Source organism: Bombina bombina, chromosome 6, assembly GCF_027579735.1.
Source record: "Bombina bombina isolate aBomBom1 chromosome 6, aBomBom1.pri, whole genome shotgun sequence".
Taxonomy (NCBI): domain Eukaryota; kingdom Metazoa; phylum Chordata; class Amphibia; order Anura; family Bombinatoridae; genus Bombina; species Bombina bombina.
Window position 1 is genome coordinate 345,516,003 of NC_069504.1, and position 21,581 is coordinate 345,537,583.

Sequence of the window (21,581 nt, forward strand, 5' to 3'; positions counted from 1 at the left end):
GGGATAAAGGAACTTAGGATTCCAAATATTGAAGTCATGCAGCAGCTCAATTTGCATTACTTTGAGAACTTGTTGCTCTTCTCTTTAGGTTTTAAATGTTAGCTTGTTGGTTAAAGTTTTTGTAGTCTGTATATTGTATTCTTTATTGTATATTGTCTGGTGGCAGGCTGTCTTCTGATTGTTGGCTATTATTTTGAGCTAGTGTACTCCAATGCAGGTATATACTATCCCAGATATAAGGTAAATACAGAAGGATTATACACCAAGGTGTGGAGCTGGGACCTACTCTTTTGCTAAAAGCATATTAGATACCTTGCTGTACTCAAAACTGTAGCCACATTTACTTTCCTGTATGTATTGAACTTAATTTTTGCAACCTGTTACCCCATACTGTCAAGCTTTAGAGAGCTAGGAGTTATAGCTATATTGCGTATATCCACCAATGTTGTCATACTAACTTTCCACTAGTAAATGTCCATCATGCGGGAAGAGTAAGATATAATGAAGCTGTGTCTGGCTGCAGCCCATGCATTGATATCTCCCAACCCAGCATCTAACTAACTTTTTAGAACAATGCATTTGTTTTTTTGTTTTTCTTTAAAAGTAAAAAAGAGGTCCTCCATTTGGGGTCCAAAAGTGGCCCCTGCACATCCATGGTTACCTGCTACATACTATGCTTCCGCAACTTAATGTGGTCCAAGAGTGGCCGATTAGCATATCCAGTGGGTATATAGTCTAAGTGGCACATATTGTTTATATTGAAAGTGAAGTCTGTCATTTAATTATACAGTGCTCTTAACTGACTTGTTTTCGTAACCTATTCTGTTACAACTTGTGTTTTCATATTATGTATCGCCAACTACTGTTTGTTTGCAAGGATCCTCAATGAAAAAAATTTGGAAGAAAAAAAAAAGGAAAAAAGAAAAAAAAAAAAAAAAAGACAGTAACACTTCGTTTGAACTTCAAATGAGTAGTAGATTTTATTCTGACAAATTTCTAAGATGTCTATTTCCACTCTTCCTGTATCATGTGACAGCCATTAGCCAATCACAAATGCATATATGTATATTCTGTGAATTCTTGCACATGCTCAGTAGGAGTAAGTGTAAATATAAAAAGACTTTACACATTTTCTTAATGGAAGTAAAATGAAAAGTTATTTAAAATGGAAAAAAAAAAAAAAAAAACTTGTGGCACCAAGGTTAACAGGAAATGACATGATTCACGTCATAACAGGCGCGACTTGGTGCCAAAAAAATTTGCGTCAACAAAGACGCAAGAAATGACGTGACTCGCGTCACAAAAAAAGCAACTTTTGTGCCGAAAACAATTGCGGAGGAAAAAATCACGCCAAAAATGACGCAATCAATAGAAGCATTTTGCGTCATCGCGAGCCTAATTTGCCCACAAAATTTTTAAAAATAAGACCAAAGTTAAAACTAGCTGGAACCCCAGGTAAGAAAAACAGAATTTATGCTTACCTGATAAATTACTTTCTCCAACGGTGTGTCCGGTCCACGGCGTCATCCATTACTTGTGGGAATATTCTCTTCCCCAACAGGAAATGGCAAAGAGCACAGCAAAAGCTGTCCATATAGCCCCTCAGGCTCCGCCCCCCAGTCATTCGACCGACGGTTAGGAGAAAAAAAGGAGAAACTATAGGGTGCCGTGGTGACTGTAGTGTATAGAGAAAGAAATTTTTCAAACCTGATTAAAAAAGCAGGGTGGGCCGTGGACCGGACACACCGTTGGAGAAAGTAATTTATCAGGTAAGCATAAATTCTGTTTTCTCCAACATTGGTGTGTCCGGTCCACGGCGTCATCCATTACTTGTGGGAACCAATACCAAAGCTTTAGGACACGGATGAAGGGAGGGCGCAAATCAGGTTACCTAAACGGAAGGCACCACGGCTTGCAAAACCATTCTCCCAAAAATAGCCTCCGAAGAAGCATAAGTATCAAATTTGTAGAATTTGGCAAAAGTGTGCAGAGAAGACCAAGTCACTGCCTTACATATCTGATCAACAGAAGCCTCGTTCTTGAAGGCCCATGTGGAAGCCACAGCCCTAGTAGAGTGAGCTGTGATTCGTTCAGGAGGCTGCCGTCCGGCAGTCTCATAAGCCAATCGGATAATGCTTTTCAGCCAGAAAGAAAGAGAGGTAGCAGTAGCTTTTTGTCCTCTCCTCTTACCAGAGTAAACGACAAACAAAGATGAGGTTTGTCTAAAATCCTTTGTTGCTTCTAAATAGAACTTTAAAGCACGAACTACATCTAAATTGTGTAACAAATGTTCCTTCTTTGAAACTGGATTCGGACACAGAGAAGGAACAACTATTTCCTGGTTAATATTCTTGTTGGAAACAACTTTTGGAAGAAAACCAGGCTTAGTACGCAAAACGACCTTATCTGAATGGAACACCAGATAGGGTGGATCACACTGCAAAGCAGATAATTCAGAAACTCTTCTAGCAGAAGAAATAGCAACCAAAAACAGAACTTTCCAAGATAGTAACTTGATATCTATGGAATGTAAAGGTTCAAACGGAACCCCTTGAAGAACTGAAAGAACTAAATTTAGACTCCAAGGAGGAGTCATGGGTCTGTAAACAGGCTTGATTCTGACCAAAGCCTGTACAAAAGCTTGAACATCTGGCACAGCTGCCAGGCGTTTGTGTTACAAAACAGATAAAGCAGAAATCTGTCCTTTTAGAGAACTCGCCGACAACCCTTTATCCAAACCCTCTTGGAGAAAGGAAAGAATCTTAGGAATTTTAATTTTACTCCAGGAGAATCCCTTGGATTCACACCAACAGATATATTCTTTCCATATTTTATGGTAAATCTTTCTAGTCACAGGTTTTCTGGCTTGTACCAGAGTATCTATCACTGAATTTGAAAACCCACGCTTGGATAAAATCAAGCGTTCAATTTCCAAGCAGTCAGCTGCAGAGAAACTAGATTTGGATGTTCGAATGGACCTTGTACTAGAAGATCCTGTCTCAAAGGTAGCTTCCATGGTGGAACCGATGACATATTCACCAGGTCTGCATACCAAGTCCTGCGTGGCCACGCAGGAGCTATCAGAATCACCGAGGCCTTCTCCTGTTTGATACTGGCTACGAGCCTGGGAAGGAGAGGAAACGGTGGAAACACATAAGCTAGGTTGAACGACCAAGGCGCCACTAATGCATCCACTAGTGTAGCCTTGGGATCCCTGGATCTGGACCCGTAGCAAGGAACCTTGAAGTTCTGACGAGACGCCATCAGATCCATGTCTGGAATGCCCCATAATTGGGTTAACTGGGCAAAGACCTCCGGGTGGAGTTCCCACTCCCCCGGATGTTAAGTCTGACGACTCAGATAATCCGCCTCCCAGTTGTCTACTCCTGGGATGTGAATTGCAGATAGATGGCAGGAGTGATCTTGATGATCTTGGATACCTCTCTCATCGCCAAGGAACTCTTTGTTCCTCCCTGATGGTTGATGTAAGCTACAGTCGTCATGTTGTCCGACTGGAATCTTATGAATCCGGCCTTCGCTAGTTGAGGCCAAGCCCGGAGAGCATTGAATATCGCTCTCAGTTCCAGGATGTTTATTGGGAGAAGAGACTCTTCCCGAGACCATAGACCCTGAGCTTTCAGGGAATTCCAGACCGCGCCCCAGCCTAATAGACTGGCGTCGGTCGTGACAATGACCCACTCTGGTCTGCGGAAACTCATTCCCTGAGACAGGTGATCCTGAGTCAACCACCAACGGAGTGAGTCTCTGGTTAACTGGTCTACTTGAATGCAAGGAGACAAGTCTGCATAGTTCCTATTCCACTGATTGAGCATGCACAGTTGTAATGGTCTTAGATGAATTCGAGGAAAAGGAACTATGTCCATTGCTGCAGCCATCAATCCTATTACTTCCATGCACTGAGCTATGGAAGGCTGCTGAATAGAGTGAAGAACTTGACAAGCGTTTAGAAGCTTTGACTTTCTGACTTCTGTCAGGAAGATCTTCATTTCTAAAGAATCTATTATTGTTCCAAAAAAGGGAACTCTTGTTGACGGAGACAGGGAACTCTTTTCTACGTTCACCTTCCACCCGTGAGATCTGAGAAAGGCTAGAACAATGTCTGTATGAGCCTTTGCCTTGGAAAGAGACGACGCTTGAATTAGAATGTCGTCTAGATAAGGTGCCACTGCAATGCCCCTCGGTCTTAGAACCGCTAGAAGGGACCCTAGCACCTTTGTGAAAATTCTGGGAGCAGTGGCTAAACCGAACGGAAGAGCCACGAACTGGTAATGTTTGTCCAGAAAGGCGAACCTTAGGAACTGATGATGATCTTTGTGGATAGGAATATGTAGGTACGCATCCTTTAAATCCACGGTAGTCATATATTGACCCTGATGGATTGTAGGTAAAATTGTTCGAATGGTTTCCATTTTGAACGGTGGAACTCTGAGGAATTTGTGTAGAATTTTTAAATCCAGAATTGGTCTGAAAGTTCCCTCTTTTTTGGGAACTACAAACAGGTTTGAGTAAAACCCCTGACCTTGTTCCGCTGTTGGAACTGGGTGTATCACTCCCATCTTTAACAGGTCTCCTACGCAATGTAAGAATGCCTGTCTCTTTATCTGGTCTGAAGATAAGCGAGACATGTGGAACCTTCCCCTTGGAGGAAGTTCCTTGAATTCTAGAAGATAACCCTGAGAGACTATTTCTAGTGCCCAGGGATCCGGAACATCTCTTGCCCAAGCCTGAGCAAAGAGAGAGAGTCTGCCCCCTACTAGATCCGGTCCCGGATCGGGGGCTACCCCTTCATGCTGTCTTGGTAGCAGCAGCAGGCTTCTTGGCCTGTTTACCCTTGTTCCAGCCTTGCATTGATTTCCAAGCTGGCTTAGCCTGGGAAGCGTTACCCTCTTGTCTAGAGGCTGCAGAGTTAGGAGACGGTCCGTTCCTGAAGTTATGAAAGGAATGAAAATTGGACTTATTCTTAGCCTTAAAAGGCCTATCCTGTGGGAGGGCATGGCCCTTTCCCCCAGTGATGTCTGAAATAATTTCCTTCAATTCTGGCCCAAAAAGGGTCTTACCTTTGAAAGGAATATTAAGCAATTTTGTCTTGGAAGATACATCCGCCGACCAAGACTTTAGCCAGAGCGCTCTGCGCGCCACAATTGCAAACCCTCAATTTTTCGCCGCTAATCTCGCTAATTGCAAAGCGGCATCTAAAATAAAGGAATTAGCTAACTTAAGTGCGTGAATTCTGTCCATGACTTCCTCATATGGAGTCTCCATATTGAGCGACTTTTCTAGTTCATCGAACCAGAAACACGCCGCCGTAGTGACAGGAATAAAGCACGAAATTGGTTGGAGGAGGTAGCCTTGCTGAACAAAAATCTTTTTAAGCAAACCCTCCAATTTTTTATCCATAGGATCTTTGAAAGCACAATTGTCCTCAATGGGAATAGTCGTGCGTTTAGCTAGCGTAGAAACTGCCCCCTCAACCTTAGGGACTGTTTGCCATGTGTCCTTCCTTGGGTCGACCATGGGGAACAATTTCTTAAATATAGGAGGTGGGACAAAAGGTATACCTGGTTTCTCCCACTCCTTATTCACTATGTCCGCCACCCTTTTAGGTATCGGAAAGGCATCAGGGTGCACCGGGACCTCTAGGAATTTGTCCATCTTGCACAATTTTTCTGGAATGACCAAAGAGTCACAATCATCCAGAGAAGTTAGCACCTCCTTAAGTGTCTTGATGCTTTTAAAGTATTGCACCCCAATTTTCAAGCTTTTAACCCCTTAAATGAGGAAACCGGAGCCGTTTAATCAATTAACAACTTTAACCCCACTACAGTCCCAGCCACAGCGTTTGCTGCGACTCCACCTGTCCTTGGGGGTTATACGATACCAAATTAAGCCTTCCAGGGACGTTTTCAATGATCACCAGATCCTCTCACATGCAGCTGCATGCACTGCATCCAAAAGAAACTGCGCAATTATGGCGCGAAAATGAGGCTCTGCTTACTATAGTGAAAGGCCCTTCCTGACTGGGAAAGGCGTCTAAATGACTGCCTGGCGTCTAAAAACGTTCCCCACACTAAAAGTTTAGAAATATCACTTCAAACTTCATAAAAAACCTAAATAAAGCAATCGATTTAGCCCACAAGAGTGTCAACCAGTGTATAGCCCATAATAAGCCTGCATTCTGTTAAGAGTCTAAGAAAATGGCTTACCGATCCCCAAGAGGGAAAATGACAGTCTTCTAGCATTACACAGTCTTGTTAGAAAATGGACTAGTCATACCTTGAGCAGAAAAGTCTGCAAACTGTTCCCCCCAACTGAAGTTCTCTGGGCTCAACAGTCCTGCGTGGGAACAGCAATTGATTTTAGTTACTGCTGCTAAAATCATACTCCTCTTTTAAACAGAACTCTTCATCCCTTTCTGTTTTAGAGTAAATAGTACAAACCGGCACTATTTTAAAATAAACTCTTGATAGAAGAATAAAAAACTACAACTAAACACCACATACTCTTCACCATCTCCGTGGAGATGCTACTTGTTCAGAGCGGCAAAGAGAATGACTGGGGGGCGGAGCCTGAGGAGGGGCTATATGGACAGCTTTTGCTGTGCTCTTTGCCATTTCCTGTTGGGGAAGAGAATATTCCCACAAGTAATGGATGACGCCGTGGACAGGACACACCAATGTTGGAGAAAAATTTACAAAATTCCTCCCAAAACAATTTTCTATGATGAAACTGTTGGACTGCATAGGGAAATAAACATAGACCTGACTTATGGCAAATATATGCAATATATATTTAAAACTTTAAAATATAAAGTGCAAAACATAGCTGAGAGCGTCTTTAAAAAGATAAATACTTACCTGAAGACACCCATCCACATATAGCAGACAGCCAAACCAGTACTGAAACATATCAGCAGAGGTAATGGTAGAGGAGTATAATGTCAATCTTTAAAGGGAGGTGGCAGATTAATCCCCACGACCGAATTTACAGAGAGCCTTAGAATCATTTTCCCATAGGTGAAAACATGGCATCATCAGGCAATACTCCCTTCACATCCCTCAGACAAACACTGTATTTTGAGAGGAATTGGGCTTCAAAATGCTTAGAAGCGCCTTTCACAGAAGAAATCAAGCACAACTTGCTTCACCATCCTCCAACAAAGGCAAAGTTTGTAAAACTAAGGTATGAGTGAGGTGGGAGGTGTATTTAAAGGCATTTTGAGGTTTGGGGAACTTTGCCCCCTCCTGGTAGGAATGTATATCCCATATGTCACTAGCTCATGGACTCTTGCCACTTACATGAAATAAATATTCCTTATATACCTTTATACACAAAATGGCTATAGCAGATAAAGAAGGTTTAAGAGTTGCTTTAATACATACTCGGAGCCCAGATTCAACCAGGACATGTAGGTTTGTCTTGCTACTAACTGCAGCTTTCTTGCCTCCTCGAGGTATAGCCGGCTGAATTAATAGACAACTTGGTGGGGGAAGACGAGGATCTGGTGGAAGGGTTACTGCAAGCTTGTTTCTGAGAGGAAAACAAACGGTATTTAAATCAAATTGTTTAGGGCTTTTCAATCTTTGTTCTTTGACATGAGCTATTACATCTTGTCTGATTAGGGGTAACACAACAAAACTACTCAAGCACGTTCTGTCTGACCAACAACAGGTCTAAATAGGAGCTGTACATTTATTTTTCATACTTGCAGGAAATTGTCTAATTAAAGGGCTCATGGGCCAGTTTTGGGGTTATGACTTGCCTGCATTTCTAGAAAAGCAAATGGTTTCAGAATATATTAACAAGTAAGACCATATCTGGATACCTTCAGTTTATCTAAGCTCTTTTAAAAGACAAACAATTCTTAGGATTTATACATACAGAAAAATAATAAAAGCTCTATAGCACATTGTGATATTAATGTGATAAAAGTAAAACATTTCACATACTTTTCTTTTTCGGTTAGAAGTGGAAGATTTTCATTGATGAGTCCATAACTTAGAAGTAGGATTGACTCTGCTGTCATGTCAGTGTTTGCAATTAAACCAAACACAATCCTGCGAAGAGCTTCATGCACTTTACGGGACAGTTTCACACTTGTAGTCTTCTCCAAAACCTTCAGATTACCGTTGTGAAGAACATGAAGATTAGAGAGATATTAAACCATTGTTTGCAATTGTGCACAAGAAATTGGCTTTATAATTGTGTACGTTCAGGTTTCCTAAGAATTGTAGCTAGAAATCACTAACATATGATGTGATATCCTTGTGGAAGTCCTGTGTTACCTACTATATTATTGATTAAATTAGGCAATAGTTTCGAAAATCATCCCTGAAAGGACTACATATGAAGGCCCAGTGTCCACAAAAGGGAAACAGTCATTCTCTAATAAACAACCCAGATAAAAGATCTTTAAATCCAAAATGTGTGCAAGTCGACTAAGGAAGAAAGGGGTGCAGTGGACAGTTAGGTAGTACAAGTATTCTATGGCGTTAAAAAAAAAAAAAGTATTGAGGATAAAACTGAGACACACTGCTGCTAAGCAGTTATGGATGAAGGACACAAGAGAAGCCTCTAAAAGCGCTTGCATCCCTAGATTTGCAAGTGTCCCACCACCAACTTATGGGATTGCAATACAATGGTCAACATTCACCTCTCTAACACCAAAAAATTGCTTACAACAAATGCTTTATGAATGTTGGTAATTAACTTTTTGTCTTAGACGTGGCAAGTTGAAACACTAGAGTTTTCGGCTTTAAATTACAGTAAAAGCAGGCAAAAAACAAAACAAGACCTCATGCTTAACCTTTTAATGCCGTTATGCCGTTCTATTCCATCATAATTACACTAGGCTTTAAAGCCGTTATGACGGAATAGAATGTCATAGATAACGGCTGTCCTGAAGCCTTCTGTGCTTCCAGGATTTGATCGCGGTCTGGAGGGCGTTTCTGCGGTTGTAGGGACGCCCCCCCAGACACGGTCCAATAATTGAAATCTCGCGATCGTATGCACGATCGCGTGGTTTCAATTTGTCTACATCGGAACAGTTGTTCCGATGTAGATACTTTAACCCTGTTGCGAAAGGGTTAATTAAAGAAAATTTGAAATGCCAAGAAAACATTTAATGGGGAATGAAAATTTTAACCTCAATGTTCCTGAAGTATTTTTGTCTTAGGGCCCTGCTAACTCTAACCTAGAAAAATTATAATACAGAGTTATTACTTTACTTTTATTACATCAAATCTATTATAACTATTGCACATTGGATTAGTGCTTTGTAAATATCATAAATGATTAACTACATCCCCATTAAAAATATATTTTATGGAGTTTCATCATATCTCACCTCTTTCAAAGGAAGGATCAGTTTTACCACTTGGTCTTTTCCAACAAACTGTGCAAGAAGTTCATACGAGTCATAACTTTTGCTGCTTCGAGCCTCCATTACTTTAGAGACAATTCCTTTTACTTCCTTTTCTTCTGCGATATTTCCAAACAGCTCATTGTTGAAAATCTTTTTAAAAGAGAAATCAGAAAATACTGCAAATTACACATTTACACACTAATATATATGCCGGCAGACTACATACACACAACAGATCACAGCACAGCCCATCTGCAGGAACAGAGGATTCTGGGTAAAAGTATGCAAATTAGCTTAACAAAATGAACTTCGCAATTACAGCGTATGTGTGTGGTGGCCTCTTACTTAATTTTATCTGCTATTTTATTCTATAATTTTACAGTAACCTGTATAATATAAACACTGTGCTTAAAGGTGACAATATACACCAATTTTCATATAACTGCATGTAATAGACACAAATACTATAAAGAAGAATATGCACAGCTACTGATCTAAATATCCAGCATAAAACCTTTTAAAAACTTACTTAGAAGCTCGATGTTTAGCACTGTTGAAAAGGTTAGGCTGGGACACCTAATGAAATGGGCTGGAAAGAAAAAAGAGCAGACACTCTCCCCCCTTTGCATATGAAAAGACCGTTTACACAAACAGGAGCAATCTGGAGTAGGTAGACAACAGTCTACTTCTAAAACTTTTGGGCTTGGTTAGGAGTCTGAAAATCAGCACAGTGTTATTTAAAAATAAGCAAAACTATGTTACAAAAAAACAAAACAAACATGCCTGGGCTATATAAATGGATCATCTACAAAACATTTATGTCCCTTTAAATCATAAAATTCATAAATAGGTCAGCTTTGTATGTGTTTTTGCTTACCTGGAGCAGAGTTTCCATGCAGCCATCTAATTGTCCACTTTTCAATGTGGCAACGACGCCTTTCAGCAACAGATTCACAGTGAAAGACAATACATGGAGCTAATTTCATAAATATAAAAACAGAAAAAAACTGCTAAAATACAAAGTGCAATGACACTGTTAAGTAGGAGAAAAGCACAAACACAACTAAGCCACAGAGCAAATACATTTCCATGAGGTGTCTTTTGTAAATTACATTATTCACAAGACATAAATTACATTTGTTTTTTAGCTGAACAAAGTTATAAACTTTAATTGTTATGAAATAACGGATAATGGGGAGACAGCCGAGATTGATAACTACCACAAGATTCAATCTCTATTTTCCCACCCTGAAATACCAATAATGTCCAAGGAAAAGTTTCTATTGCTACCTGATATCCCTTTACAAGCACCGTCTGCATCTCCTTCAGTACATAGTGTAGATAGCGAGCACCAAGAGTTTCTAATATCTTCATTAAAGTACTTCGGGCAATATCACGGATTTCTTGTGCTCGGTTCCTCAAAAGGACGCAGATTTTCAGCAGAATACTGTAATCATAAAGTGACACAAGTCACAAAAAACAGTTGAAACTTTTTTTATTAAAGACTATGAATTACAATAGCAAAATGTAATTGCCATCGTTTGCCACACACATAACCAATTAAACAAAATACATTTTAATAAAAATATAAAGTACAATGATATTGCTCAAATATATTACCCTTTGCACTAAGAAAGCAATACATTTTGTGAGAATATACTGCCACAACACAATCAAGTTAGAGACATAAACCAAGTAGGTTTTAATTTAAAAAAAAAAAAACATTTTTAAAAGTTTCTTAGTACGCGCATCTTCTGATACAGTAGTATTCTGTGTAATTAAATTTTTATTCTTAGGTATCTTTAAAGACCTATCAAATACTGAGATATAAAGGAATCCTGAATATATATATACACACACACACACACACACACAGTTGTGCTCATAAGTTTACATACCCTGGAAGAATTTATGATTTCTTGGCCATTTTTCATAGAATATGAATGATAACACAAAAACTTTTTCTTTCACTCATGGTTAGTGTTTGGCTGAAGCCATTTATTATCAATCAACTGTGTTTATTCTTTTCAAATCATAATGACAACAGAAACTACCCAAATGACCCTGATCAAAAGTTTACATACCCTGGTGATTTTGGCCTGATAACATGCACACAAGTTGACATACAGGGGTTTGAATGGCTATTAAAGGTAACCATCCTCACCTGTGATCTGTTTGCTTGTAATTAGTGTGTGTGTATAAAAGGTCAATGAGTTTCTGGACTCCTGACAGACCCTTGCATCTTTCATCCAGTGCTGCACTGACGATTCTGGATTCTGAGTCATAGGGAAAGCAAAATAATTGTCAAAGGATCTGCGAGAAAAGGTAGTTGAACTGTATAAAACAGGAAAGGGATATAAAAAGATATCCAAGGAATTGAAAATGCAAATCAGCAGTGTTCAAACTCTAATCAAGAAGTGGAAAATGAGGGGTTCTGTTGAAACCAAACCATGGCCAGGTAGACCAACTAAAATTTCAGCCACAACTGCCAGGAAAATTGTTCGGGATGCAAAGACAAACCCAAAGTCCTGAAATACAGGACTATCTGAAAACATGTGGTGTGGCTGTTTCAAGATGCACAATAAGGAGGCACTTAAAGATGGGCTGCACGGTCGAGTCGCCAAAAGAAAGACATTACTACGCAAATGACACAAAGTATCCCGCTTACAATACGCCAAACAGCACAGAGACAAGCCTCAAACCTTCTGGCACAAAGTCATTTGGAGTGATGAGACCAAAATTGAGCTTTTTGGCCACAACCATAAACGCTACATTTGGAGGAGTCAACAAGGCCTATGATGAAAGGTACACCATTCCTACTGTGAAACACAGAGGTGGATCGCTCATGTTTTGGGGATGTGTGAGCTACAAAGGCACAGGAAATTTGGTCAGAATTGATGGCAAGATGAATGCAGTATGTTTTCAAACAGAACCCCTCATTTTCCACTTCTTGATTAGAGTTTGAACACTGCTGATTTGCATTCTCAATTCCTTGGATATCTTTTTATATCCCTTTCCTGTTTTATACAGTTCAACTACCTTTTCCCGCAGATCCTTTGACAATTCTTTTGCTTTCCCCATGACTCAGAATCCAGAAACGTTAGTGCAGCACTGGATAAAAGATGCAAGGGTCTGTCAGGAGTCCAGAAACTCATTGACCTTTTATACACACACACTAATTACAAGCAAACAGATCACAGGTGAGGATGGTTACCTTTAATAGCAATTCAAACCCCTTTGTGTCAACTTGTGTGCATGTTATGAGGCCAAAATCACCAGGGTATGTAAACCTTTGATCAGGGTTATTTGGGTAGTTTATGTTGTCATTATCATTTAAAAAGAGTAAACACAGTTGATTGATAATAAATGACTTCAGCCAAACACTAACCATGAGTGAAAGAAAAGTTTTTGTTTTATCATTCATATTCTCTGAAAAATGGCCAAGAAATCATAAATTCTGCCAGGGTATGTAAACTTAGGAGCACAACTGTGTATATATATATATATATATATTATAACGTTACTGCAATTTTTTTTTAAAGTTGCTTATTAATAAATACTATCATAAAAAGAAAAAAAAAGTTTAAAAAGTTGGTGGTGACAGTTTGCATCTACAATATATGATGCTTTCATGCAATTTTGTGTAATTTTACAGTTACTAAGTACACTGCTTTTAGACCTTGCAAAAGGTAGTTAATTATGAAGTCTACTTGTAATTTCCATAATTCCATTAGCAAAATGAATGAGCATTTTATAGTATTTAAAACATAATTTATGTAAGAACTTACCTGAAAAATTCATTTCTTTCATAGTGGCATCCATGAGCTAGTGACGTATGGGATATACATTCCTACCAGGAGGGTGCAAAGTTTCCCAAACCTCAAAATGCCTATAAATACACCCCTCACCTCACTCATACCTCAGTTTAACATATAGCCAAGTAGTGAGGTGAAAAAAGGAGTAAAAAGCATACAAAAAGAGGAACTGGAAAAATAATGTGTTTTATACAAAAAATCATAATCACAAAAAATAGGGTGGGTTTCATGGACTCTTGCCACCATAAAAGAAATGAATTTATCAGGTAAGTTCTTACATAAATCATGTTTTTTTCATGTAAGTGGCAAGAGTCCATGAGCTAGTGGCGTATGGGATATAATACCCAAGATGTGGAAGTCCACGAGTCACTAGAAAAATTCCAAAAAACTCAAATCATAGGCACTAGAATCAAACTGACAGCTGCCTGAAGAACCTTTCTACCAAAGGTTGCTTCTAAAGAAGCAAACAACAAAATGGTAACATTTAGTAAATGTATGCAAAAGAAGACCAAAGTTGCTGCTTTGCAAATGCTTCATTCTTGAAAGCCCAAGATGTGGCGACTAATCTAGTAGAATGAGCTGTAATTCACTGAGGCAGAAACTGCCCCACCTCCAAATAGGCTTTGTGAATCAAAAGCTTCAACCAAGATGCCAAGGAAATGGCAGAGACTTTCTGACCTTTTCTGGAACCATTAAAAAACAAATAGACTAGAAGTCTTTCTGAAATCTTTGGTAGCTTAAATATAATATTTCAAAGCTCTTACCACATCCAAATAATCTAAAGACCTTTCAAGAGTATTCTTAGGACACAAGGACGGAACAATAATTTCCCTATTGATGTTGTTCAAATTCACAACCTTTTGCAAAAATGTAAACGAAGTCTGCAAAACAGCTTTATCGTGATAGAAAATCAGATAAGGAGACTCGCAAGAGAGAGCAGACAATTCAGAAACTGTTCTAGAAGAAGAGATAGTCAGAAATAAAACTTTCTAAGAAAGTAGTTTAATATCCAAATAATGCATAGGCTCAAAAGAAGGAGCTTAGACCATTCTTTAAAACCAAATTGAGACTCCAAGGAGGAAAAATTGATTAAATAACAGGCTTGATACGAATCAAAGCCTGAACAAAACAGTGAATATCAGGAAGCCTAGCAATCTTTCTATGAAATAAGACAGAAAGAGTAGAGATTTGTCCTTTCAAAGTATTTTATCCAAACCATCCTGAAGAAACTGTGACATCCTAGGAATTCTAAAAGAATACTGTTGTGACATTGTCTGTTTGAAACCAAAAAAATGATTCTCTCTTTAATAGAGGCCAAGCCTGAAGAGCTCTGAAAATAGCACAGAGTTCTAAGATATAGATTGGTAACCTCGCCTCTTGAGGATTACAAACTCTTTGTGCTGTCAGAGACCCCCAAACAGCTTCCCAACCTGAGAGACTTGCATCTGTTGTGATCACAGTCCAGGTAGGACAAACAAAGGAGGCCCCTTAAACAATAAGGTGATAGTATAACCACTGAGTCAGACAGAATAGAGTTGGGATTTAAGTATATCAGTAGTGGTATCGGAGTATAATCCCTGCACTATTGGTGCCACATGCAAAACTGTAGAGGTCTCATATGAAAACAAGCAAAAAGGACCGCGTCCAATGCTGCAAACATGAGACCTAAATCTTTCGTGCACATAGCCACTGAAGCGAATGATAAGAGATTGAAGGTTTAGACAAGCTGAAACCAATCTCAAACATCTCTTTTCTGTTAGGGATAGAGACATGAACACTGAATCTATCTGGAACACTGAATCTATCTGGAAATCTGATGAGCTAGTACCAAGATATCGTCCAAATAAGGAAACGCGGCAATACACTGCTCTCTGATTACAGATAGAAAGGCACCTAAATTTATTAAGAATATTCCTGGTGCTGTTGCAAGGCCAAATGGAAGAGCTACAAATTGGTAATGCTTGTTTAGAAAAGAGAATCTAAGAAAATGATAGTGATCTGGATGAATCGGATTTGTGAAGGTAAGCGTCCTGTAAGTCTATTGTGGACATGAAGTGACATTGCTGAACAAAAGGCAGAATAGTCCTTATAGTCACCATCTTGAAAGTTGGGACTCTTACAAAACCATTTAAAGTTTTCAGATCCAAAATAGGTCTGAAAGAATTTTCCTTCATAGGTACACTGAATAGATTTAAATAAAAACCCTAATCCTTGTTCCTGCTGTGGAACTGAAAAAAATTACCCCTGAAAGTTCTAGATATGAAACATTTCAGAAAAACTTTTACTGGGTTTTTAGTTACATGGGTAAGAAAGAATCTTCCCAAAGGAAGTCTTATTTTGAATCCTATTCGACAACCCTAAGACATTATATTCTGAATCCACTGATTTTGGAAAGAGTCTGTCCAAACTCTTTGAAATAGCTTTAGTCTGCCACTATCAGAGAACTGGCTTGAGGGCCACACCTTCATATAGGTTTAGGTGCATGATTTGATTTCTTATAAGGCTTGGATTTATTCCAATTCGGAGATGGTCTCCAATTAGAGCCAAACGTCTTAGGGGAAGGAGTGGTTTCTGTTCTCTATTCTAATGAAAACGATTGGGAGCTTTAAATTTACCTTTAGATTCCTTGTCTTGGGACAGAAAAAACTCCATTAGCCCCAATAACAGTGGAGATAATAGAATCCAATTGTGAACCAAAAAGATTACCTTGAAAAGAGAGAGACGATAATCTAGTTGTATACACCATGTCAGCATTCTAAGATTTAAGCCATAAAGCTCTTCCAGTTAGAATGGCTAAAGACATGGATTTGACATTGATATTCCTAACATCAAATATAGCATCACACATAAAATGATTTGCATGTTGAAGTAAAACAATAATGTTAGATAATTCAGAATCTGAACACAACTGCTGTGCTAAATTGTCCAACCAAAAAGTAGAAGCAGCAGCAACATCAGCCATAGATATAACAGATCTAAGAATATAGACAGAATGTAAATATGCCCTTCTTGGATAAGATTCAAGCTTCCTATCTAAAGGATACAATGGGTAAAGGATACAATGTCTAAAACCTAGAATAGGGTTAAAATGGGTACCAGGCTTAGACCATTCTTTAGCAATCACATTAGAGATCGCGTCAGGAACAGGAAATACTTTAGGAGTAATAACAGTAGTCTTAAATACAGAATTAGCTTTATCATCAGGAGATTTAGACTCCTCAATACCCAAAGTAAACAAAACTTCCTTTAAGAGAAAACAAATATATTCTAACTTAAATAAAAAAAAGAAGATTTGTCTATATCAGTCTCTGACGTTGCATCCTCTAAATCAGAGGAGACCCCATCAGTAGAGGATACGTCAGTATACTGAAGGTCAGAAGGCAAATAGCAGTCATTGCCTTCTCTATAGCTGTAGCAATAAAATCTTACATTTCTGCAGTAATGCTATGTACATTTAGACTGAGATAAAATAACAGTGTGTGTATTTGTACCCATAGATATATTTAACAATTTGTTAAACAAGAGCCACAAAAGAGCTGAATAATTTAGATCAGCTTAATTACAACATGCATACTTAGATTTGTAAAATACCTGTTTAGGCAGCTCAAATCCTATGGTAACATCAGAGGCAGGTTCAGTTTGAGACGTAATTGCAAAAAAACCAAAATTAGAAAAAAATAAAAATAAGTTAATTCTGCAAATTTATATCTATGCTCCTATATATAAGATATATATATATATATATATATATAGATAGATAGATAGATAGATAGATAGATAAACAGGCTTGAAAGAATGGGAGAGGGAAAAAAATGATAAAAAAAGAAAACCGATTTATAAAAGGCTGCATGAAAGTGTTTACAGACAACACTAAATGAGCTGGGGGCGGAGCTTATAACTGCAATTTTGGCAGGAAAATTAAAATTTTTGGTGGGAATTTTTTGGCACCAAAAAAAGGGCACACAATGATGACACGTCACCATATGACATAAATAGCATCATCACATGCGCGACATGCAAAGCTGAAGAGGATTACTAATACACCTATCACTCTAAAAAGCAGGTAAGAATTTTGATTGTATATACAAAAACCCCCAAAATGAACCAAAATAAAGCCTAAGGGATACTTCTATTATAGCTGCATAAAAAGGAAATTTATGCTTACCTGATAAATTTGTTTCTTTTTAGATACGATTAGTCCACGGATTTCATCCTTACTTGTGGGATTACGCCTCCTGGTCAGCAGGAGGAGGCAAAGAGCACCACAGCAGAGCTGTATATATAGCTCCTCCCTTCCCTCCCACTCCAGTCATTCGACCGAAGTTAGGAAGAGAAAGGAAAAGCCAGGTGCAGAGGTGACTGAAGTTTAACAAAAATAAGACCTGTCTCAAAAAACAGGGTGGGCCGTGGACTCATCGTATCTAAAAAGAAACAAATTTATCAGGTAAGCATAAATTTCCTTTTCTTTTTAAAGATACGATGAGTCCACGGATTTCATCCTTACTTGTGGGATACAATACCAAAGCTATAGGACACGGATGAAAAGGGAGGGACAAGACAGGGAACCTAAACGGAAGGCACCACTGCTTGAAGCACTTTCCTTCCAAAAACCACTGCCTCAGCAAAGGTATCAAAGTTGTAAAATTTGGAAAAAGTGAGCGTTTGTTTCATCCACAGTCACAAGGGATGAATTAACAATAAGCAGCTGACATTCATGTATTATAATGAACACAGAACAAAACGTTACTGTCCCTTTAAATCTTTAAGTAACCCAATTCTGTGTGTTTGTTTACCATCCTACGTCACAAAGGATGAATTTAACAAATAAACAGCCGCAAGACCTTTAACAAAATTTACACAAAAATAACGTTACTGTGTCTTTAAATTTTAAAAGAACATCTTATTTCTGTTTTGCAGAACAATCCATAAGAATATACTTTGAGTGAAAATAGACATCACTATGCATCCTCAAAGAAGCAATGGTTATGAAAGGAACCGCAGAGCACAGCTTGAGGTTCATAAAAATAATCTGGACACAACAGTGGCCATTACAAGAGCTTTAGAAGGAGAATTAATAAAAAATAAACCCATAAACAGTACTGGTTCTTGAAAAGCCAAAATAACATTTTCATTATTGAGCTTTTACAGCCTCCTATCCCAAGCAACCACGGATATCACAGATAAATTGCTGAAGTAAACTATCAGCCATATAAACTAGACACTGAGAACGTCATTTTTCCTACACAACATGACATAAATCCCAGGCTGGACAGCAGGATAATCGTTTTGTATGCGTGCACTTGATGCGACCTAAAAACGTCATTCCCACATTTCACTTTATTAATTAGGAGAAACTGCCTAAGCATTCACTGCACACACTCGCCCAAGAGCGCCACGCAGTGAAAATTCACAACTCCCCAGCAGCGAAGGGGAAAAAAGGCGCAAAATGAAAGGAGCCGTCTCTCTAAGGACCGCCCATCGTGGGCGGCAACTTTATAAGTCGGGAAATCTAACAAACGTCCCCGGGTCAGCCATATCTTTTACAAATGTCAGAACGGGTGAAAAACACAATTGCCCAACATTACTGTTACATTTACTCGCCTAGATACTTTCCAAGAGGGCGATATGAAATGTAGTAAAAACTCTTACAGGGTCAGGGAGCACTGTCAGAATAAAAAAATCTTCCGGTCGGCTACCATTGTTAATATAACTGTCGGGAGATGGAATCCCAGTACAAGCTTGTAACGCTTACGAGTCCCCCTTGCATCATGCTGTCCTCGTTTAACCAGTTATGAGACGCTACACATAATAAATACATAGCCTAGTATGAGGAGCCATGTCAAACATATAAACCCCCGTCGGCATGTTTGTACTAGCAGGCAAGAGCGTCTGTGAAGTAAAAACATAATTTATGCTTACCTGATAAATTCCTTTCTTCTGTAGTGTGATCAGTCCACGGGTCATCATTACTTCTGGGATATTACTCCTCCCCAACAGGAAGTGCAAGAGGATTCACCCAGCAGAGCTGCATATAGCTCCTCCCCTCTACGTCACTCCCAGTCATTCGACCAAGGACCAACGAGAAAGGAGAAGTCAAGGGTGTAGTGGTGACTGGAGTATAACTTAAAAAATATTTACCTGCCTTAAAAAACAGGGCGGGCCGTGGACTGATCACACTACAGAAGAAAGGAATTTATCAGGTAAGCATAAATTATGTTTTCTTCTGTTAAGTGTGATCAGTCCACGGGTCATCATTACTTGTGGGATACCAATACCAAAGCAAAAGTACACGGATGACGGGAGGGATAGGCAGGCTCTTTATACAGAAGGAACCTCTGCCTGAAGAACCTTTCTCCCAAAAACAGCCTCCGAGGAAGCAAAAGTGTCAAATTTGTAAAATTTGGAAAAAGTATGAAGCGAAGACCAAGTTGCAGCCTTGCAAATCTGTTCAACAGAGGCCTCATTCTTGAAGGCCCAAGTGGAAGCCACAGCTCTAGTAGAATGAGCTGTAATTCTTTCAGGAGGCTGCTGTCCAGCAGTCTCATAAGCTAAACGAATTATGCTACGAAGCCAAAAAGAAAGAGAGGTAGCAGAAGCCTTTTGACCTCTCCTCCGACCAGAGTAAACGACAAACAGAGAAGACGTTTGTCGAAATTCCTTAGTTGCCTGTAAGTAAAATTTTAGGGCACGAACTACGTCCAGATTGTGCAGTAGACGTTCCTTCTTCGAAGAAGGATTTGGGCACAAAGAAGGAACAACAATCTCTTGATTGATATTCCTGTTAGTGACTACCTTAGGTAAAAACCCAGGTTTAGTACGCAGAACTACCTTATCCGAATGAAAAATCAAATAAGGAGAATCACAATGTAAGGCTGATAACTCAGAGACTCTTCGAGCCGAGGAAATAGCCATTAAAAATAGAACTTTCCAAGATAACAACTTTATATCAATGGAATGAAGGGGTTCAAACGGAACGCCCTGTAAAACATTAAGAACAAGGTTTAAACTCCATGGTGGAGCAACGGTTTTAAACACAGGCTTAATCCTGGCCAAAGCCTGACAAAAAGCCTAAACGTCTGGAACTTCTGACAGACGTTTGTGTAACAGAATGGACAGAGCTGAGATCTGTCCCTTTAATGAACTAGCAGATAAACCCTTTTCTAAACCTTCTTGTAGAAAAGACAATATCCTAGGAATCCTAACCTTACTCCAAGAGTAACCTTTGGATTCACACCAATATAGGTATTTACGCCATATCTTATGGTAAATTCTTCTGGTAACAGGCTTCCTAGCCTGTATTAAGGTATCAATAACTGACTCAGAAAACCCACGTCTTGATAAAATCAAGCGTTCAATTTCCAAGCAGTCAGCTTCAGAGAAGTTAGATTTTGATGTTTGAAAGGACCCTGTATCAGAAGGTCCTGTTTCAGAGGTAGAGACCAAGGTGGACAGAATGACATGTCCACCAGGTCTGCATACCAAGTCCTGCGTGGCCATGCAGGTGCTATTAGAATCACTGATGCTCTCTCCTGTTTGATTCTGGCAATCAATCGAGGAAGCATCGGGAAGGTGCTGTCAGGGCATCTATCAGGACTGCTCCTGGATCCCTGGACCTGGACCCATAACGAGGAAGCTTGGCGTTCTGTCGAGACGCCATGAGATCTATCTCTGGTTTGCCCCAACGTCGAAGTATTTGGGCAAAGACCTCCGGATGAAGTTCCCACTCCCCCGGATGAAAAGTCTGACGACTTAAGAAATCCGCCTCCCAGTTCTCCACTCCCGAGATGTGGATTGCTGACAGGTGGCAAGAGTGAAACTCTGCCCAGCGAATTATCTTTGATACTTCCATCATTGCTAGGGAGCTTCTTGTCCCTCCCTGATGGTTGATGTAAGCTACAGTCGTGATGTTGTCCGACTGAAACCTGATGAACCCCCGAGTTGTCAACTGGGGCCAAGCTAGGAGGGCATTGAGAACTGCTCTCAATTCCAGAATGTTTATTGGCAGGAGACTCTCCTCCTGACTCCATTGTCCCTGAGCCTTCAGAGAATTCCAGACGGCACCCCAACCTAGAAGGCTGGTGTCTGTTGTTACAATTGTCCAGTCTGGTCTGCTGAATGGCATCCCCCTGGACAGATGTGGCCGAGAAAGCCACCATAGAAGAGAATTTCTGGTCTCTTGATCCAGATTCAGAGAAGGGGACAAGTCTGAGTAATCCCCATTCCACTGACTTAGCATGCACAGTTGCAGTGGTCTGAGGTGTAAGCGTGCAAAGGGTACTATGTCCATTGCCGCTACCATTAAGCCTATTACCTCCATGCATTGAGCCACTGACGGGTGTTGAATGGAATGAAGGATGCGGCAAGCACTTTGAAGTCTTGTTAAC

General features: G+C 39.5%; 1 protein-coding gene across 1 annotated transcript in view; it reads right to left on the reverse strand.

Annotated features, from left to right (window-relative positions):
- The window catches only part of UTP20 (UTP20 small subunit processome component), a 350,150-nt gene that overhangs the window by 139,474 nt on the left and 189,095 nt on the right, over positions 1-21,581 (reverse strand). Inside the window, exons 43-47 of the mRNA XM_053716993.1 lie at positions 10,673-10,829; positions 10,260-10,358; positions 9,365-9,532; positions 7,968-8,134; positions 7,401-7,548 (exon numbers count right to left, since the gene is read on the reverse strand). Coding sequence (XP_053572968.1) covers positions 7,401-7,548; positions 7,968-8,134; positions 9,365-9,532; positions 10,260-10,358; positions 10,673-10,829 — 739 coding nt within the window. The remainder of the gene's footprint in view (positions 1-7,400; positions 7,549-7,967; positions 8,135-9,364; positions 9,533-10,259; positions 10,359-10,672; positions 10,830-21,581) is intronic.